General features: G+C 49.5%; 1 protein-coding gene across 1 annotated transcript in view; it reads left to right on the forward strand.

Moving 5' to 3' along the window:
- The first annotated feature begins 10,146 nt into the window (after nt 1-10,146).
- The window catches only part of CRMP1 (collapsin response mediator protein 1), a 48,700-nt gene continuing 39,442 nt past the window's right edge, over nt 10,147-19,404 (forward strand). Inside the window, exon 1 of the mRNA XM_075499726.1 lies at nt 10,147-10,512. Coding sequence (XP_075355841.1) covers nt 10,474-10,512 — 39 coding nt within the window. The 5' untranslated portion in view covers nt 10,147-10,473. The remainder of the gene's footprint in view (nt 10,513-19,404) is intronic.

The following is a 19,404-nucleotide window of genomic DNA, read 5'->3' on the forward strand; positions in this document are numbered from 1 at the left end:
GCATAAGGAATGTAGAACATGCTTCATCCTTTGTGGTTTGTACCACATTGATCTCCTTTAAATTCTGCCACCTCCTAATATGAAAATTGTCTTACCGGTATTTGAAAAGCCTGTTAATTAATTAAATTGATAGACCAGTGGGTGCATTTCTTGTGGCTGAGGATCAGGAATTAAAATCCCAACTTCACCTCAAACCATCGTAAGAAAGCAGTAAAATTTTTAATGTGAGATTACTAGCTGAGACAGAGAACCTAGCTATTATTTTCTAGTTGCCTTATGGTGAAGAGAAAAGTGTTGTCTAGTTGTTACAGTCTGTTCAGCTTTCTTTCACTAAGCAGAAGTTGACTTGTTTAGATGTTCTATCTATGGTAGCTGTGCCAGGGGATGCTTTATGTGTATTGTCATTTTGTGTTAAACTTTCTCAGAATGCAAAATTGGGCACTTTGTTCTGATTGCTTCGTATGCACAATATTGCTTTGACCAAATTCCTTACAGTCAAAATTAAGATGCAGCTAAGTTCTGCGTAAGTAAATACAATCTTCTTCTGTCACCCTAAATAGACAAAATGGGCAGTGTTACATGGAAAATATGATTGCTTTGACAGTTCACTTATTTACATATATGTAATATATGTAAACATAGATATATGTAAATATATCTATATTTACATATATAGATATTTGTAAATAGATATATTTACATGTATCTACTGTATGGAGAGCATTGCAGGATATTGAAAATACAGCTTACAGTATTTCCACAGCTCCTTTTGTGACCTTTAAATCCTGAATTCTGTTCTTCACACCATTATGGATGGAGATGCTGGAAGTACAATGATTGACTCCGGCATGATAATCATGTTACATTCAGAAGAATACAATTGCCAGGAAATATTTCACATACACAGCAGAGTTCCCAGGATAAACATCCTGCTAAGGCATGGCTGATGTTTGTCCTTGTGGCCTTTTAAAAAGTGGAAACCCTGATCTGTGTTTCATAAATCTACTTGTATTTCTCACTTGCAGTTGAAGGATTTTAGTATTTGAATTTACCGTGGTTGTGGGGTGGAGGGAGGGAGGGACATGTGCATTCTGGGTTTTGCCACTAATCCTTTGGAAATCCTTTAGTGCCTTAAGGAGGCAGAGGGGGAACAGACCTTAGGATTATAGAAACTTGTTCAAACCTCTTTCCTGCTTTAGCAGAATTCCTTTAAAATATATTGTGCCTTTGGCTCCAAACATATTTGCATTAGAAATCAGTAGCCATGGGATTATGGACAGGAATTTTTGTTCCTGCACAAATGTTAGGAAAGAGAGTATACTGTTTCTTACATAGGATGTGATTTAAAAATATAGCTAACAAGTTCTGCCATTGGATTCCATGCATAAACCATTATTTGACAACTAGGAAAGCTGCAAGTTGCAGGTAAAGCCAAAAAAAAAAAAAAAAAAGAATGAGAAAATGTAAACGTGCTGGATGAAATGCTTGTACCACTGAAAAGACTGGCGAATTTCCACTGGCTTCCCTGGGACCAAGATTTCATGCTCGCTTCTACTTGGCTTAAGAAATGCTCACATATGATAGATACTTAAGCATCATGCTTTAATGTTTTCTATGCACACAGGAGAGGAAAAGAGAGATCAGTAGTTGTGGAGACCTGCCTTGATTTGGGGTTGTTGGGATCTGTGGTATAAATCTCCATTCACTATTGTCTCTCTGTGTAACATAGACTCTTGCTATGGGAATATGAATATGCAAATGTAAATTCCAATGTGAGAGGTTACTGCACAGCGTGCACTAACCAATGCTGAACAACTGCATTTCTCTGCTCTCTGATTTGTGGTTTTGTCTTTTTTAAAAAGAGGGAAAATGTAGTTAACAGGTGAAAAATACTCCTGTGCAAAAAAAAAGCCTGTGTGAGGCAATTCACATACTCACTGATGGTCCTAAGCAGATCTTAGGAAAAGTTGAATAAGCTTTTAGCTCATGAGTGAATTTTACCTTTTAGGAATTAAAAGCAATTTGTTGGTACAGAGCTACAAAAAAAAAAAAAAAAGGCAAAAAAATGAGGACCTGAAAATCAGAGTGGTGGTGGTCTTCTATTTTGCTCCCTGTGATGACAAGCAAATTTTAAAGAATATGTAAATAGTTGAAAGAAAATCATTACATGGCTCGCAGTATGTAAGACAAGACCCAGCATGGAACAGATTTTTATAGCTTGTTTATAAATTACGCTTCTGTCTTTTGTTTGGAACTTGGAAAAAGAAACCATGTAAATTAAATAAGGAGTAGAGACTTATTGCACACATCTGTTTGACTGAAACAAAGATATTTCCCCACCTCCTGAGGTATTAATGAGAAATCTGGGATGAATAATGTATGGAAATCTTGCCTTCTGAGCTCTAGTGCTGTGCAGCTATTTAACTCTTTTGCACAGCCAAGAGTGGGATAGTAACCAGAAGTCATGCAGAGCAGTTGTTAGGGCCACAAATTGGGATCCATTTGAAGAGGTGCCAAAGAATGCACAAAAAGTCTGGGGTTTATGGTGTGATACTTATTAACCAGATGTACCAGCTAGATTGAGGAGGGAGGGGTGTTTGTAAATATATGCAAAAAAATTGAACTCTGACTCATGACCACCCTGCAACTGGGTGTCAAATTGGTCTCAGCTAAATAAGAAGTTTCAATAGTATGAGAGAGGCCACTCTTGTTTTGATCTGTTCCATTAAAACGTTCTGGATAACTTTTCAGCAAAGATTTCCACTCTAAGACATTTGTCATGGATATCAACTGTACATATGTATTAATTTTCAGTGTAACTAGGGAGGACACAGAATTGTAACGAAGTCACAAAGTCTACTTGATGATTATCACAGATTTGTAACTCTCACTTAAATTATGTAAGATATGTTGACATTTTATCTTGTTAACAAGATGTATTTTTCTATGTTAGTTAAATGTATAATTTGTATAATTTTGTATATTAAATGTATGCATATTTTAAATTAAAAATGTTACAATTTTAATTATTTTTAACTCTAAAATGGTGGTGGAGCTTCTGAAATATAGTTGCAAATACAACTGTATCCCTGGGTAGAAACCCACAAAGTCTCCATTTTGAGCAAGGGGCCACCTGGTCTGCTAACAGGGTAAGGAAACTTACTCCTGAGCTCTTGCTCCTCTTGGCGGAGGAGCTGCCATTCAACTTTTGCCTATTTAATAGAATTAATATGAATTAGCAGAATACTATGGGCTGGATCACTGCTCAGGAAATTGGAAACCTGAGCCTTCCCCAGCTTGTGGGCTCTCGGATCCACGGTTCCTGCATGTCAGGAGACAGTCCAACTCACCAGTCCGTGAGATGGGCTTTTGTGGGGCCATCTGCGGCCAGAGACACAACAGTCACGTAAGAGCAGAGAGAGGGAGGCTGACTCAGTGCCTTAGCAACTCAAGTCACTCCTCTGGGAGAAAGAAAACTTGGGTCTCTCTCACACTCACTCCCTTCGGGCTGTTCATGCCTTTTTTTGTCTGATGATTCTGTTGTAAAATGCACAATAGCAAAAATAGATGCAAAATGTAGATTGCCTATTCTCTGAGCCCCTGCACCAGGGAAGTCCTGTTCCAGCTCATGATGTTCACACTGTTGCAAGAAGAGTTCCAGCTACAACTGGGGCCAAGCCGGTAAACGCTATCTTTCTTGTTGGACTTTTGTTGAAGGTTTTTGTTCTGTGAAGCAAGCATGTTTCTAGGTTTCTGCTCGCTCTCATCTAGTCTATTAGGAATATAATTCATTTTTCATTGCTGCTATACTGTTATAAAGATTAAAGGTCCTATAGGAAGAGGGTGCACTTTCAATCAAGTTCTGTCCTCTTTTCATCAAGCTATGTTAAGACAGGATGAGATGCAGTGTTCTGCAAGAGAATATACCAAAGCAATATATTTCTCCAAAGCTGCATACATGTTTTTAGGGAAACTAGCAGGGTGACAGGGTATCAGGCTGTAACTGGGTCTGCTTCTGTAGCACCTAAACCTGCAATTTTATCTCTTAGTGAACAGAAGAACAGTATGCATCTGTTGACTTAGAACACAGTTTTTAATAAATTAAGGGCTACAATATGAAAAAATCAATTTAAAAGCAAAGAAAGACTCTGATATGATTTTATGCTTATTTCTAACTGGAAAGTTTAACGCTGTTTTCTAAAGCATTGATTTGACATGTTCTCTGGGTCTTGTGGTCTCCTTATGTATTAGCATTAAGATGAATGTCCTAGCTTAATACCGGAAAAAATAGCATTAGTCTTTGTTGTTTCAAAAAACTGAGCAGTTCTAGAAACCTGAACAATGTTATCTAACTAGATCCCAAGTGTAAACAGAGTCCATCTTTCTTAGCTTTATGGCTGTTAAATAAAGGATGCTTTTCATTAGCAGATGCATGCACTATGTACAACATGTTGGACCTACTATGGGACCATCAGAAATTTTTTTTGGAGGTTCAAATCAATCTCTTGATTGGAAAGAAATATCTCATAAAATGAATAAGTTTTCCAATACTTACGAAGACATGCAGGTCACACATCACACTCTGTGTACCGCCTGCGTATTTCACTAACTGACTATCAGGGTTTGGTGTCCTGTGGAGGAACAAATTGACTTTTTTTTTTCCTATATGATCAATAAATCTCAATGTTACCATTACGGACAAAAAAAAAAATCAATATTTGTCTACATACAAGAAAATAATTTAAGGAAGCAACAAAGCAATGTCCTTGTTTTTCCTCATACCACTGAAACCTCCATATGATATTAGTGTTAATGTGGTGGCAAGGTTTGTTAAGTGAGTTGTGGAATCCTGGGCAATATACGCTCAGAAATGTCAGTCATGATGCTGCAACTACTAAAATCAGTGTGTTAATAACCAATGATTGGTGCACTTTTGCCTAATTCCCTAACTGCCCTCATGCAAACAACACACAGTGTTCCAGGGCGTTCAAGACAGGAGGTACCACAGCATTATAACAAACGCAGAAAAGAAAGATGTTTTCCTTTGATGTGTTTTGGCAATGCTCAAGTATGTTACATCACTGCTTTTTACATGGTTTTGGTCCAGGGGTGGTTGTTAATGAGAAAGATGGTTATCTGGACTTGCTTCTGATGAAATGCCAGGGACCTCTGTCTTTAACCTCCCACTTTTCCTGATTAATTTATAACTTGCGATTTTTCTCATGCTGGGACCACCAGGCATGCCTGTGGGCCGTAGACAATAGTGCTGTGTGGCTGGGCTTGTATTCAAATGGCATAACCACGTTGTACATGAGCAGGTCTTGTGATCGATCCACTGCTTCAAATTTGCTCAGTCATTTAATCAATCTCAGACCAGTTTGTTCCAATATACTATTTCAGAGCAATAAAAAATGTCCCTTATGTAACTGCTGGTGTACTCGAGGCCTGTCAGAATTGCCTGAGATTGGCTGCATGTGCGGGAGAGGAGCGGACAAGGCTTTGTAGTTTCAGTGGAGGATCTCCTCGGGCGTTATGAGACAGGTGGAGGTGCAGAGAAGGACTTTCAGAAGTGGGCTGTGCAGAGAGTTGAGGGCAACACGTTCTCCACCCCTCCTGCTTTAAGAAACCCTCCTTCATTTCGGGAACTGGCACCCCTCACAGTGAAAGGAAGCTCTCCGCCTCAGGGTCCCGCGGTCGCCTCTCCTCTGCCGAAGCGAACGCCCGGCGGGAGCCGGCCGGGGCTGCCGGGCCGGGGAGGCCGCCCGGGGTGCTGAAGGGACAGCTCCGCGGGGGCGCGCCGGCCTCCCCGGCCCCGCGGGGGTCTCGGCGGGGCGGCGCGCCGGGCGCTCCCGGCTCCGCGGGCCGGGTACCGCGGAGCCGCCGCCCCCCGGGGCCCCGTCCCCGGCGGCGGAGCCGGCGGCGCAGGCAGCGCTCGGCGCGATCACTTCCGTGTCAGGGCCGGCCGCCGCCGCCGTGCCTGCTGCCTCCGCGCCGCGCTACGGGGGCCGGGCGGACGCCCTCGCAGCGGCGGGGGGGCGGCGGGGCGGAGCGGAGCGGGGCCGCCGCCACCCCCCGGGCACCAGCTGCTGCGGCAGGGAGAGGGCAGCGCCAGCCCCCCTGCCCCGGGGCCCTGGGGCTGGTTGTGCGTCCTCCCCCACCCCGGCCAGCCCTCCTCCTCTCCCCGCCGCTCCCCCTGCGGCCGCCGACCGGCCCCGAGCGGCGGGGGGCAGCGCGGAGCTGGGCCGGCCCCCCCCCCGCGGCCGCGCCCCCCCGCCCGGGCACCGCCGCAGCCGCCTCCCGCGGAGGGAGGCGGGGGGAGTGTGAGTGGCAAAGTGGGAGAAACTCCCTCCGGCTCGCTCGGGGGGCTGGGGAGATTCTGGGCTTTGCTTTATTTTTCTTCTTCTTTTTTTTTCTCCCCCCCCCCCCCCCAGCCACGTAGCAGCAGGTGACTGGCGCCCGCCCGCCCGCCGGGAAGGACCCTGTTTGCACCGGCTGCGTGTGCGTGTGGAGGGCTCCCGCCTCCCCTGCCGCCCGCCCCCCGGATCACTCTTTATACCGGGGGAGCGTGTGCACTGCGGTCCTTGCTCTGGGAATCGCTGCTGCTGTTCCTATTCGTCTGGGGCTTTCCAATCACCTGCCTCTGCCACCCTCTCCTCTCCGCTCTTTGTACTTTATTTTCACGTGCTCTTTACTAACACGGCTATTTTTAAATCCCGCTCGGATTTCTTTCTTTCTCTCTCTTTCTCTCTTATTTTTCTTCCTTCCCACCCCCCTTTTTTTTTTCCGGGGGGTGGGTGGGTGGAGGGAGGTTAACGTTTGCATCTCCCTAAGGGAAAGATCCCACCAGCCAACCCAGCTCCACCACTGCCGCATCCATCCATTCATTTTTATGGTCACTAGCAGCCTATCCCGGTAGTAGAAGGTGCAGAGAAGTGGGAGGCAGAGAGAGAGAGAGAGGGAGGGAGGGAGGGAGAGATCCGGACAGCGAGAATGGCCGAGCGAAAGAGGAACTGGAATAAAGAAGATGACCTGCCTGTGTATCTAGCTAGGCCGGGTACGACAGCCCAGACACCGCGGCAGAAATACGGGGGGATGTTCGCCTCCGTGGAGGGGGCCTACGAGAACAAAACCATCGACTTCGACGCCTACAGCGTGGGGAAGAAGGGGTCCCGGACCCCGCGGAGCGGCAGCCGGCACGACATGCTGGACGGAGGGGACAACTACAGCGAGACCGCCAGCGACATCAGCGAGGTCTCCGGCTCCGTCATCAGCTCCCCGGGAGACCGGGAGGACAAGACCCCGGGCGTGGAGATCAGATACCCCGTGGGGAAAGAGCTGCTGCAGGGCCAGGACAATGGGCAGGTGAGCGGGTCCGGAGCGGGGCCCCGGGCCGGGGGCCGGGAGCCGCCGCCCCCGCTCGCCGGGCGAGCCGTGCTGAACCGAGCCGTGCTGAACCGAGCCGAGCCGTGCCGAGCCGAGCCGAGCCGAGCCGAGCCGTGCCGCAGAGCCCCGCTCGCCGGCGCGGGGGGACGGGGGCCGCCTTCGCGGGGGAGTTTCGGCAAGGAAGGTCGGGGAGGCACGGACCCCTCCTCCCCGGCACGGTGATGCTATAGGAAGAGCCTGGCTGGCCCCTGAACTATCTCACTTGCCTGAGCTTAGTGGGGGCGGGGAGGGCGCGACCCCAGAAATCGTTTTCCTTTGTAAGTGATGGCGATGAGTTTACTCCGTTTCCCTTCTTGCCGGTAAAACGCTGCCCGTGCCGGCTGGGCTGGAGGGCAGCCCGGGCCCCCCCGGCGCCTCCCCGCCGCCCCCCGGAACAAAGCAGCCCCCGCTGCACTTCTGGGCTCGCCGGGGAAACTCCGCGGGGCCTGTCCCGGGCACAGACCCCGGCTCTGCCCCGGCCCCGGCTCTGCCCTGGCTCCCCCCGGCTCCCCGTCCGCCTTCATTGTCTCCCCGGCAGGGAGCGCGTCAGGCGGGAGGATCTGCCGGAACCTTTGGCTGCGGGGTTCCCCACCTCTGGGGCTGCAACCTGGGCTCATATTGTAGACTTACTTAAGGGAAAAGTGAGGCCGGTGGGGCTGGCTTGCCCCTGCCAACTGTGCTTCTCCATCTTAACCCTGCCTGTGGCACGCAGACGGGAGGCAGACCCGGGGGGGTGGCTCTCCGGGGAGCCGGGGCTGTCATTGATTTCCCCTTAGAAAGAAACGTGGCCTTGCAGTCATGTCCCTGCGTAGATGTACCCGTTCCCTTAGCACCCAGCCTGGAGGCTGTATGGCCTGTCCACGCTCTGCTCTTTCCACAGGCTAAACTGAGAGTTTCCACTCTTTTCTCCCCCTCTTCAATTTGAGCATGAATGGGGTGCTGGTCCTCTCTGGTCTGGGGGCTGGGTGCAGGTGCCACATGGCCTCCCGTGCAGCCTGGTGGGTGCCTGCTGTGGTGGGGACACTGGAGCGAGCAGGCAGGGCTTGATGGGACACTGCGCCTGCGATGGTGCGGCTTCGCTGCAACGACCTCAGGGTTGCCTTCAGAGGCTGCCTGCTGCAGTGCAGTCTTCTCTTTCCCAGCCCACCTGAACTCCTGTGTCTTTTCCATTAGGACCCTGGGGCATGGGAGGGTATGGCACACACTGAATGTCCCCCATCTTCTGGGACATCCCTGAGGCCTCCTCCCCATCTTCCCTGCTTCCTAGTTCAGCCTGGGACTCAGGGGAGTGAGCACATTGCACGCTACCTCCCTGGATCTCACTGTGCTTCCAAAGTTGCCTGGCTCTGGATTGGACTTGGGCGGGTGAGGAGGAGGCGGTTGGTGGTAAAGTAGGCAGTATTTGGTCACTGGCTTAGGAAGGTGCACTGTAAGCAGCGGCCACGTGCCTGACCCCTGCACAGCAGCAGCCAGAGCTTTTGGCGAGCTCCGAATGGTGATTTCAGGGGAGATGCGTCAGGGATGTGGCCTGGGTGGGACATGCCTTGTATCTCTGTGTGTGTCGCAGGGGTGTGTGCGCTAAGAGCCCCTGGCTGCTTGTCGGGGGGATTAACTTGGGTGCAGCTTTGCAGTGCCTTTTACCCTTCCTGCAGTTGTTCACGGAGCCTTAATCAAGCACCGTGGGTGGAGGGAGGCACTCTGTGAGTCAGAAAAGATGGAAAGGTTTCAATTAGCCACTTTTCCTCTCCAGCAGCTGCTGGCATAGCATCTACCTGGCCTGGCCGGGCTGTGCTGGGCTGTGCCAGCCCCCACACCCCCCCTGGGGACGGGGCAGAGCAGGGAGTGCTGCTGGGGCAGTGACAAGGAGGGCAGAGCAGGGCAGTGCTGTTGGGGTCAGAGCCACTGGTGGGACAGAGCTGGCAGTGCCATCTGGGTCAGTGCCATCGGGGACAGAGCAGGCAGTACCATGGGGTCAGAGCAGGGCAGTGCCATGGGGACAGAGCAGGAATTGCGATGGGGACAGAGTAGGGCAGTGTCATCAGGGTCAGTGACATGGGGACAGAGCAGGGCAGTGCCATGAGGGTCAGTGCTATGGGGACAGAGCAGGCCGTGCCATGGGGGACAGATCAGGGCAGTGCCATACAAACAGAGCAGGCAGTACCATGGGGAGAGAGCAGGACAGTGCCATCGGGGTCAGTGCTATTGGGCACAGAGCAGGCAGTGCCATCGGGGTCAGTGCCATGGGGGACAGAGCAGGCAGTGCCATACGAACAGAGCAGGCAGTACCATGGGGACAGAGCAAGGCAGTGCCATTGGGGTCAGTGCTATGGGGACAGAGCAGGCAGTGCCATCAGGGTCAGTGCCATGGGGACAGAGCAGGGCAGTGCCATAGGGACACAGCAAGGCAGTGCCATCAGCGTCAGTGCCATGGGGACACAGAAAGGCAGTGCCATCTGGGTCAGTGCTATGGGGACAGAGCAGGCCATTGCCATGTGCTGCGCGGTGGGACCCACAGCCGGGGGTTGCCCCCCGCGGTCCCCACCCTGCGGGAGCCCACGCGTGGGACCCCGCCGGTGACCTCAGCGTGCGAGCGGGGCGGTGGCGGAGCCGGGGGGCGGCGTTTCCCCGCGCCGGTGCGGGCGGGAGGGAGGCTCCGGCTGGATTGATGGGCTGGGAAGGGGGGCCGAGGGGGTAGGGGTGGGGGACAGGAGGGAAGGAAACGCTTCCTGGGTTGAGCCGAGCGAATCCTGCTCCGACCTGCAGCCGGGAGGGCGCTGCTGCCGCCGGGAGAGGCAGCGCCGCCGACCCCCCGGGAGCCGCGTCCCTGTTTTATTGCAGCCGGAAAAAAAGGTGCCGGCTTTGCCTGGCTCCCCTTCCTCTGGGCGAGGAAACTTTGCCTCCATTACACAGCTCTGCCGGGTCGCCCCCGCCCCACCCCGTCACCGACCGGGCTCTGAATTATTATTCTCGCATTACCACCGGTATCTTTCCGCCGGGCTCGGCTCGCTCCTCGGGGTGTGTTGCGTGCGCCCGGCGCTAGCGAGAGCCGACATGTCTTACCAGGGCAAGAAGAGCATCCCCCACATAACGGTAAGCGGATCCCGGCACGCAGCGAGCCGCTGCCCTCGCTCCTTTGTTAGCGGGGCGGGGAAGGGCGTGAGGCGGGAGCGCAGCGGCCGCGGCCGCGCCGTGCTCCGCGGATGGCGGCGGGGGGCCCGCCGGGCTGCGGGGCCGCGGCCGAGGTTCCCCGGGGCTGGGTGGGTGCGGGCGCCGGTGCCCCCTCCCTCCTCCTGCTGGAGCTCCGGGCTGGGAGTGATTTATTTTATTTTATTTTACATTTTTATTCTTTTTATTTTATTTTTTTCCCTTTCCTCGCCCTCCGCACAGCCGGGGCTCAGCGCTGCGTTGCTCGTTCGCCACCCTGGGGCCGGCGGCGGGGGGTCGGGGCGGGGCGGGTCGGGCCGGCGGGAAGCTTGCCCCGGCGGTGGCGGGGCCGGGGGTCGGGGCCGGGGGCGGCGGTGCCGCCCTCCCGAGGAGCAGGGCCCGCGGAGGCTCGGCCGCCGGGCGAGGCAGAACAAAAGAGGGAGGGGACGATCCGCAGCACAACGTGCCCCCGCCGCCGCCGCCCCCCGGCAGCGGGCAGGGGCAGCGCACCCCCCGGCGGGGGCAGGGGGCGGCGGGTCAGGGTGGGCCGGGGGTGCGGAGGGATGGGAGGTGGGGAAACGGGGCGGGGGGGAAGCGTGGAAAATCCAAGAGCGCCATGATGCCAGCACCGACACCTCTGCGCGCTGTTAGTACATCAGGCGCGGCGGGGATCAGAAGTCAGAGCTAATCGTAACCATCCTCTTCCGATCCGTGCCTGTCTCCCGCTAGGTGCTTTCATCCCCGAGCAGGACTACAATAGAGCGTGCTTGCCATGCCAGAAAGAAAGGATCTGGGCTCCTTTGATTCAGTATATTGTTCCCCTTAGGTACACCGGATCGACAGGGCTGGGGATAAAGAACAGGCGGAGCTGGCGGGGAGGGGGGTTTCAGGGGAGCCCTCCCCGGGAGTCCGGTCACACGGAGGTTTTCCCCAAGCCAGGGTCGGGCTGCAGGCTGGTGCCTGCTTTCCTCTCGGGGGGCCGGATCAGTGGGTGACGGGGTCAGCGCTGCTGTGGCACCCGGGGCAGAGGTGAGCGGGGAAGCGGGGTGAGCTCAAAGAGGTTTGGCTTCGTGGAGCTTTCCCGGGAAAGCTGGCACCGTCAGGGCGCTGGGAAGCGGGGCAAGTTCCAGTAGCTGAAGAGTGGGCTGACTGGTGGGTGTGGCGACTTCCTGGGCAAACCCGATGGTTAAAGGCATGATTTGAGCCAGCGTTACAAGGCTGGTAAGCACCTCGAGGCTTTTTCATGATTTAAAAAAAAATCCTTTATCCCGAATATTTAGTCAGGAAGGGAACAGCCTCCTTCTAAAGCAGAGTTTTATGGTACCAAAATGGTGCATTTATACAGTTTTCCGCTATCAACAGGCAGCAGTGCCTGGTGGCCAAAGCTGAGCCTGGGTGTTGCCATGCCTCTTTGGGTGATGGCTCCTCACGCCTGGGTCCTCGGTGTGTCGTGTGACTTGCGGTTACCCGGGGTGCCTCCGGCCTGGGGGAGGCCCTGGCTGCCCTCTGGGTGAGTGTCAGGTGCTTGGTGTGTGGCTCAACCTTCGTCTGCAGCTGGACTGTAAACAGGTTCCCACCCATAGCTAGTTGTTTGCTCTCCAGTTTGGTGTAAAAGAAGAAACTGGAAGAATTATGAGTGTTTGCCTTGGAATCAACAGTTCATTTTAATTTCTTCACTTCTCACAAATTTCCTTCTCTGTGCTGCTGAGAGGATTGCTGGGAAAAAGAAAGCTCAAACCTCAGCCTGTTCTTTGAAATGGGATGTGTTGAAGCTTCTATAAATGAATATTCATTAATGCTGATGTTGAGTTTTGTGACCAAATCAAAGGCATAAATTAACATTAGTGAAGTTGGCAGGCATCGGACTTGGACTGCCTTTTTTTATTTTAATGTTTTACACTTCTGGCCCTTCTTCTCCTCCAGCAAAAAGCAAGTCAGACACTCTGCGTTATACCTTGTACGTGCTGCCCGTCCCACAACAGCCCACCGGATTTGTCTGCATGTATCTTCTGAAAGCCCCGTTCCAGTGTGGTAAATTAGATGTTTCATCCTGCCACTAAGGAAATAAATTGGAGCTTCGCATCTTCTGGGTTCTGAGGAAACGTGATAGCTCTGTAAAGTTATGCAACAACAACAGCGATGATGAAATCATATAAAAATGTCATTTGTTACTGTGCTTAACATTCCTCCCCCCTCCCCCCCTGCTCTTTGGAGCTACACCAGCTCCTGGATTCACTGGAATAGTGAGAAACTAATTTTTGACAGTGTCCTGTGTGCTGATACTTTGCTGTGGATTTTCCCGTACCAAGCTTGTGTTCCTCGCGTGGGGCAGGAGCTATCCTGAGCACATAAGACCCAGCATCCTGCCACAGCATCCAGCCACAGGCACTCCCTGCAGTCAGTACCTGGCCAAAACTTCCCTCTGGGGTCAGGTCTGCGGCATCAGGAACTTTGTGAAGGAAGAGACAGGGGCTGGTTTCAGCTCTAATCAGCATGGGAGTATCACCCTTGGGAAGACAACCCTGTGGTGTCCTTTCTGGGTTACTCTCCTTGGAGTAACTGCCTCCTCGTGCTTTGTCTGACCATGCCTCCCCTCCTGACCCCTTCAGACTATCAGCAGTGCCTGACTTGATAGCCCCTTCACCCCTTTCCCCCGAAGCAGCTTTATTCCTGCCTTCACTTCTCCCCTTTCTCCTGGAATTATCTAGGCCAGTAGAGACACTGTGTTGCAGACAGGCTCCCTTTGGCACCGAGCATCTCCCTGCTCTCATTTACCAAATCTGAACCTGCTTGTTTTCATTTCATTTCACCTGCCTTTTTCTTCATTTCAGCCCCTGAAAATTCATGCTTCTTGCAATTTATCCTGTTTGTGACTCTCCTGCTGCCCTTTATGAATCCCGTGCAGCATCCAGGCTTGCTGTTGTCAGCTGAGCTCCAGCACTGCTCCAGTGTAAGGTGCCATTCAGTTGTGAGTCAGACTGGAGAAACTGGGCCCCTTTTGCTGTAACTACTGTGGGAAGGACCTCTGTATTTGAAGCACCAGACCAGTCTCTGGGTGATGTAAAATAGGGATGCACTGAACCAGTAAGTGTAAGCACTTTGGTCGCATCTTCTGCACTGCATTGAAGTCCTTGGGGCTTCTCACTCCTGTGGTTCAGGAGTGTTAGCTGCGGCTGGAACAGGGTGTGCATAATGTAAGGGTGGCCAAGAATGCATCTGCAGGAGCATATTTCTCAGGTTGTGTAGTACAGTCAGCCACCACATCCATTGCTGAGGTGTTTTTCTGCATGAGGTGGCAATCTTTTGTGCTTCGGTTGTGCAGGCATGCTCTCATGCAGACCAGATTTTCCAGGATACACCCCCCCACCCGTTGCTTTTAACGTCGCTATTTTACTCCTCTTGTGCAGCATATTACAGGGAATCAATGGGGATGATGACACTGAAAGATCTGTTGCAAATTATTTTGGCTTGTGTGTTTTGGTAGTGCTCTGCACTTTTCAAGCAAGGCCTGAGTCCACATGAACTCAAAATTACAGTATATATAGAGCATAATTTAAAAAAAGCATGTGGCATGTAAAATGTCTGTTACAAGACTTGTTTGTTCCAGTAGCGATTGCAACCATTAAAACATAATCAGCGTGAGCTCAGTGAAGAGGAGGTGTGAAGACAACTCTACTGAGCAAAGGGAGAATAGTTAGTCACTAAAGCAAATGCAAGAAGGGACATGGGAGAGGCAAGTGGTGCCTGAATCTCTTAGAAAAGGGAATAATATTCCTGGGAATGGTCCAACCAACGGTTGACATATGAATGGGGGAGGGAATTGCTGGTCCTGAGCTGGCAGACTGTAAGGCATGGGGAGACAGAGAGCTCAAAAATGAGGTGTTACAGAGGAAGGATCTCACTATTGAGCTTAGCAAGTAACGAGAAGAGCTGGCACAAGATGAGAAAAAGAAGCAGATGCAGAAAAATGAAGAGAGGCTGGAGAAATTCAGAGGAGTGGGCACAAAGAATAATTTTAGTTGTAGCCTTTTGAATTGATTGACATGAGGGGAGCTGAGAAATAAGTAGGCTTCAGCTGAACGTGGCAGAATACTCTGGGAGAGAAAGAATGCATTCGTCTGGACTTGAGACTTTGGTCTCAAGCTAACTACTGAGGGTCAAGATGGGAAACTTTCTGTTTGGCCTGAGCAAAGTGCTGGGGTAGTGTGAGGTGTTCTGTTGTGAGACAACAGCAGTGCGAGAGCTGCCAGCTGCCAGCTAATTCACTTTGGACACCAAGGGGGACATGTCATACAGATGCAAGACATGGTGAGTACCTGTAATGGGGAACCAAAGTCCTTGTCTAGGTTTGGATCTATTCCATATCTGCCCGGGCTGTGCTTTTTTCCCACCCACCTTTGCTTAATGATATGAAGCTACACACAGATTGGTGTGTGACTTGCCAAAAGTGTTTGAAAAGCCTACTGAGTGCTGGGCATGGGAACAATGTCTCACATTATTATTCTGCTATTGGTGCAAGATTTGGACTGATTTAGACAGCACTTTTTGTCCTGCTTTAGAACACCAAGGCCTGGGACTTCTCTATCCCTTCTTACTCTTGAATATTTACTTAATAATCAAAGGTACATTTTTCCATCTGTAGCTGTTTAATAGACTTGGCCCCTCTCAGTTTACTTGTCTGTCGATGAACATTTGTGAATGCACGTTGCATATTGCACTGGACTTGGCAGCTCCGGAGATGTTTTAGCTGCTTCTGTAGAAGTTGTTGGACTTCCAACCACCATTTCTATGATTCTGTGATAAGTCTTTTCCTTTACTTTTTCTACAGGAGAAAAAGAGGCCACAGTGTTTCAGCCACTTCCATCTGGTGTCTTAAATTACATTCAGAGTAGGTCCTTCTGGGCACATTTCTATGGAGATTGAAACCTTTGGCAGAGGGACAGAAAGAAGGGTTTGGGGCAGTGATTCCTTTAGCTGCCACAGCAAGTTTGTCAGTCGGTGCCCTCAGCAGGGCATCAGGGTTTTCAGCATCATAGCTGGTGCCACCACGGGGAACCGAGCTGCGTTTTGCTGGAAGCCAGGCAGGTTTGGAAAGTGGACAATGGCTGTCTGGGAAGACAACTGATATGGTGAGGTGGTTGTTCAGCAAGTCTGAATCTCCTTCTTACAAGTGCCAAGAGTGACCGCTGGCAATGAACCACTTTCCTGACAGGAGGCCAGGGTCTGTTTTCTGCTTTGCTGCCATTTCTTTCATAAGCAAGTTCATACATGTGGTAAAAGGGAGAAGCTTAATTTTCCTTTGCGGGAGTGGGAGCCAGGAGAGGCCACTGGCTTGTGAAGCAGTCAGACAAGGAGATAAATTTCTTGCTGCTTTTGTGGGTATGAGAGAGATGGAACAGAGATGAGCAGCAAAATAATTTGCAGGTTTCTGTTCTTGCAACACATGAAGATGGTGGCCTTGTCCCCTGGGACAGAGGCACTTTGGGAATGCTTTTGCTTGTCACTTGATGCACTTGTCACAAGATGAAGTTTCGATCTGTAGTGCATGTCCTGATGAGGTTTAAGGCCTCAGCTCTTGCTTATGTTCCTACCGAATAATAAACGTCCCCACTGTTTTCAGTAAAGTGTCTATATAAAATCTCTCTAAGTAAAGCTGATCACTTTTGCCCACCTTGCACTTGGCTGGCTAAAGGAGTACGCAGTGCTCAGAGCTAGGAGACTCTGGAAGGGTTGTTCATGGACTGGTGCTGATACCATGGGAGGTGGAGCAGCAGGTACTGCAAGTTTCTATGACTTGCAGGAAAAGTAGATATGTGAGGCAATAAGACAGCAAAAAGTGCCTAAGTGCAAGCAATATGCACCTGTATCCACCACATTTAGTTGGTCATGAATTACCATTGCTAACATCATATTCGAGGACATTTTCTACTATTCTGTTTCCCTTGCATCCACCTCCTCTGTCAGAGAAGGGGTTCCTTAGCTGGATTTCAACCATGACTGGTGCCAAGGCTGATGTGTCCCGATAACCTGATGCAGGTTTCTGACTAGAACTTAGATAAAACTCATCTTCAGTTCAGTGACACACTGCAGCCAGCTGTGCTGTAAATTGCTGTTATTTTTTCCTCAGTTCAGCTTTTCCTATGAATGGCTTGCTGAGATTTTGAGATCAGCTCTAATTGACGTAACCTGTGTGTAACCCAAGAGATGGCTGTAACAACACACAGTGGAGGGTTCAACCCTCCAGCCCATACTTAGGTGAAACCCCTGCTGATGCCAATGAATATCGTCATCATTAAGATGTTTGTTGTGCTTCCCTTCTAAAAGCAAAGCAAAGATGACATTTATAGTGAAGAAATCCCCCTGGAGTTAGTAGCTGTAGGAGTAGCCCGTTTAGACTGTGTGATTAAAGAGTGAAATTGCTAGCTGAATAGAAAGTCAGGTCTCCAAAGGGGAAACAAAAGAACATCAGATCTTTTAAATGAATAAAGATGAATGAATGTATTGGCTACAGACCAAGATACAGCATTACTACAATCAACATAATCCTTCCTAAATGAATTGCCATATACTGGAGTGCATTTCTTAAGAAAAGGACCTTAAATAGGTCCTTAAATAGGATTCTCCATTAGTGGCCTATCAGATATGATGCCTCAAGGATACAATGTTTTACAAGCAATTCCCTGAGTTGATTCAGGGATCACCCTAGCTAAAAATTACTTCCTACGGAGGGTAACCTAGACGTGAAATTCAAAAGGAAGGGTAGTGCTGATTAAAAGCAGATCTTCTATAAGCAGACAGTGCTTCGTGAAATCCCATTTACAGCTCTTTGATCCTTATGAAAGGATTTTAAGCAAGCATTCCTCTTGGGAAGGATGTCTTTCTTCTTTTGCAGTTAATTTTAAAAATGTTCCTTATTTGTAAGTACTTTGCTAAAACAAGGTAATTTAACTGTATTGTATCACAACTGGGTCTGAATCTGACCAGCTCTGACAATAGACAACCAAATATATCTACAAAGGAAATACCTTTTAAATCACTTGTATATTATGGGAAATAACTCTGCAAGGAGGAATGCACAGAAGCACAGAGGAGCTCTGAGTGTCTCCCTCCATTATCTGCCAGTGAGACTTGCCTTTGAGAAACTTCCCTCGCAAGTTGTCGTCTTGTGCAGATTTGGATAATCAAGGAGAACGCAAACTTCAGCCTGTGGCTTTTGAACCTTCCCTCTAAATTGGTGATTCTGTGGCTTTTCTAACTCTCAGGGGTGTTTTTAAAGCCTTAGCAACAACGCGTTCTCAAATGCTAAAAAAGTGAAGATGAATGCCTTGGCTGCAAGTGTGATAACGTAGCCTAATGCCTTCTTATGTCTATTGGCTTTAATCTAATGTCTTTTGAACCACACACGTTTATAGGCAGAGAACTAGAAATACAGGTGGATTTGGAATTTAAACTGTTTTCAAATGGCTCTTTAGCATAAAATCCTTAGTCATCTCCAGGGCCATTGACTAATCTGGATTTTAGAGAATACAGCCATTGTTGCTCTGGAGATGTAAGGACAATGGTATATTCTAGTAAGTCCTTAGACTTATGCAAAGGATGAAACCACTGCTGAGTGTTTCCTCCTCCTTTAGGCCTGGAAAATCTGGGGCTAAGAGTGGTGTAAAGACTTTTTCAGTTGGCAGCGGCTGCAATGCAGCAATCATAAAAGTCCAAATCCAAGGGTGAAGCAGCGCTTACACCCATATGCTGGGTATGTTATATGAAGTTCATTGTAGCTAAATTATAAAGCAAACTGTAAATAATTAAAAAGACATAATTTACTTGATTTAGAGCTGGAGATGTAATAGATAGACATTCCTTTCATGGAAGAAAAGGAAAAATCTAATAGCATATATCGGAATTACAGTCTGGACAGATGCTGCTATTTGATGAAAACACCACTCTTGAAATCTCTTTGAATCTTTTCATATGGCTAGAGTAGATAATGGCAGATTCTTTCTTCCTTTTTTTTTTTCCAAGCTCCATCTTGTGCGATAGAGGTGTGGTTTTCTCTGAAAGGTGCCTGTATGTGCACTACCATGGGTGTCAATACTGAAGAGAAGTGTGTGGTTTGCTATAACTTGTGCTGCATTTTATTTTGACATGCTGCACCAATTTGAAATAGTATGTGTTTAGTAAAACTTATGTCAGAAGACAGCAGTTTTATTTCTTCTGTTACTGTGTTTTTCTGTAGTTCCAGAAGCAGATTGAGAACTGCATGTGTAAAAAATGTATTTGAATTTCATTGTGCGTAATATTTTTAAATACCTCTAGCTCTGAGTGGAGCAGGTGAATGAAAAAAGGCTAATTTGAAATTTCTTTGCAATTGTTCCTGCTCTAACATTTGGATCATATTTACAAATAACCCAGAGCTGAGTGGTTTACTGACCAGAGGAATTTGACTTCACTTATAATTGTGCCGAGCCCACTGCAGATTTCAGGACTGCAGCAGGGCTCAGGCTCGTCATCCGGCAGGTTGATGCAGATGCTGCTTGTCTCTGCTGGCCTTGTACCATTGGGAGTGTACGAAAATATGGACATGCTTCACAAGAGCTGAGCCAAGCTGATTTTAAAAACCCAGCAAAACGGTCAATTTGTACAAATTATGCCAGTCACCAGCTTACGGATGTTGCTCTTACTGTAATGCAAACAATAGTTGTAAGAGAGTGAAAGCCACCGCCTTGTGTCTGAGCAGGCGGCCCCTCCTCCTGCAGCAAACGATGCTGAGTTTGTGGCATCTCCTTTTCTGCCATGAAAATTGCTGTCATGTCACAGACTAAGCTCTGTGGCTTTGCTGCC

Source organism: Mycteria americana, chromosome 4, assembly GCF_035582795.1.
Source record: "Mycteria americana isolate JAX WOST 10 ecotype Jacksonville Zoo and Gardens chromosome 4, USCA_MyAme_1.0, whole genome shotgun sequence".
In the NCBI taxonomy this organism is placed as follows: Eukaryota; Metazoa; Chordata; class Aves; order Ciconiiformes; family Ciconiidae; genus Mycteria; species Mycteria americana.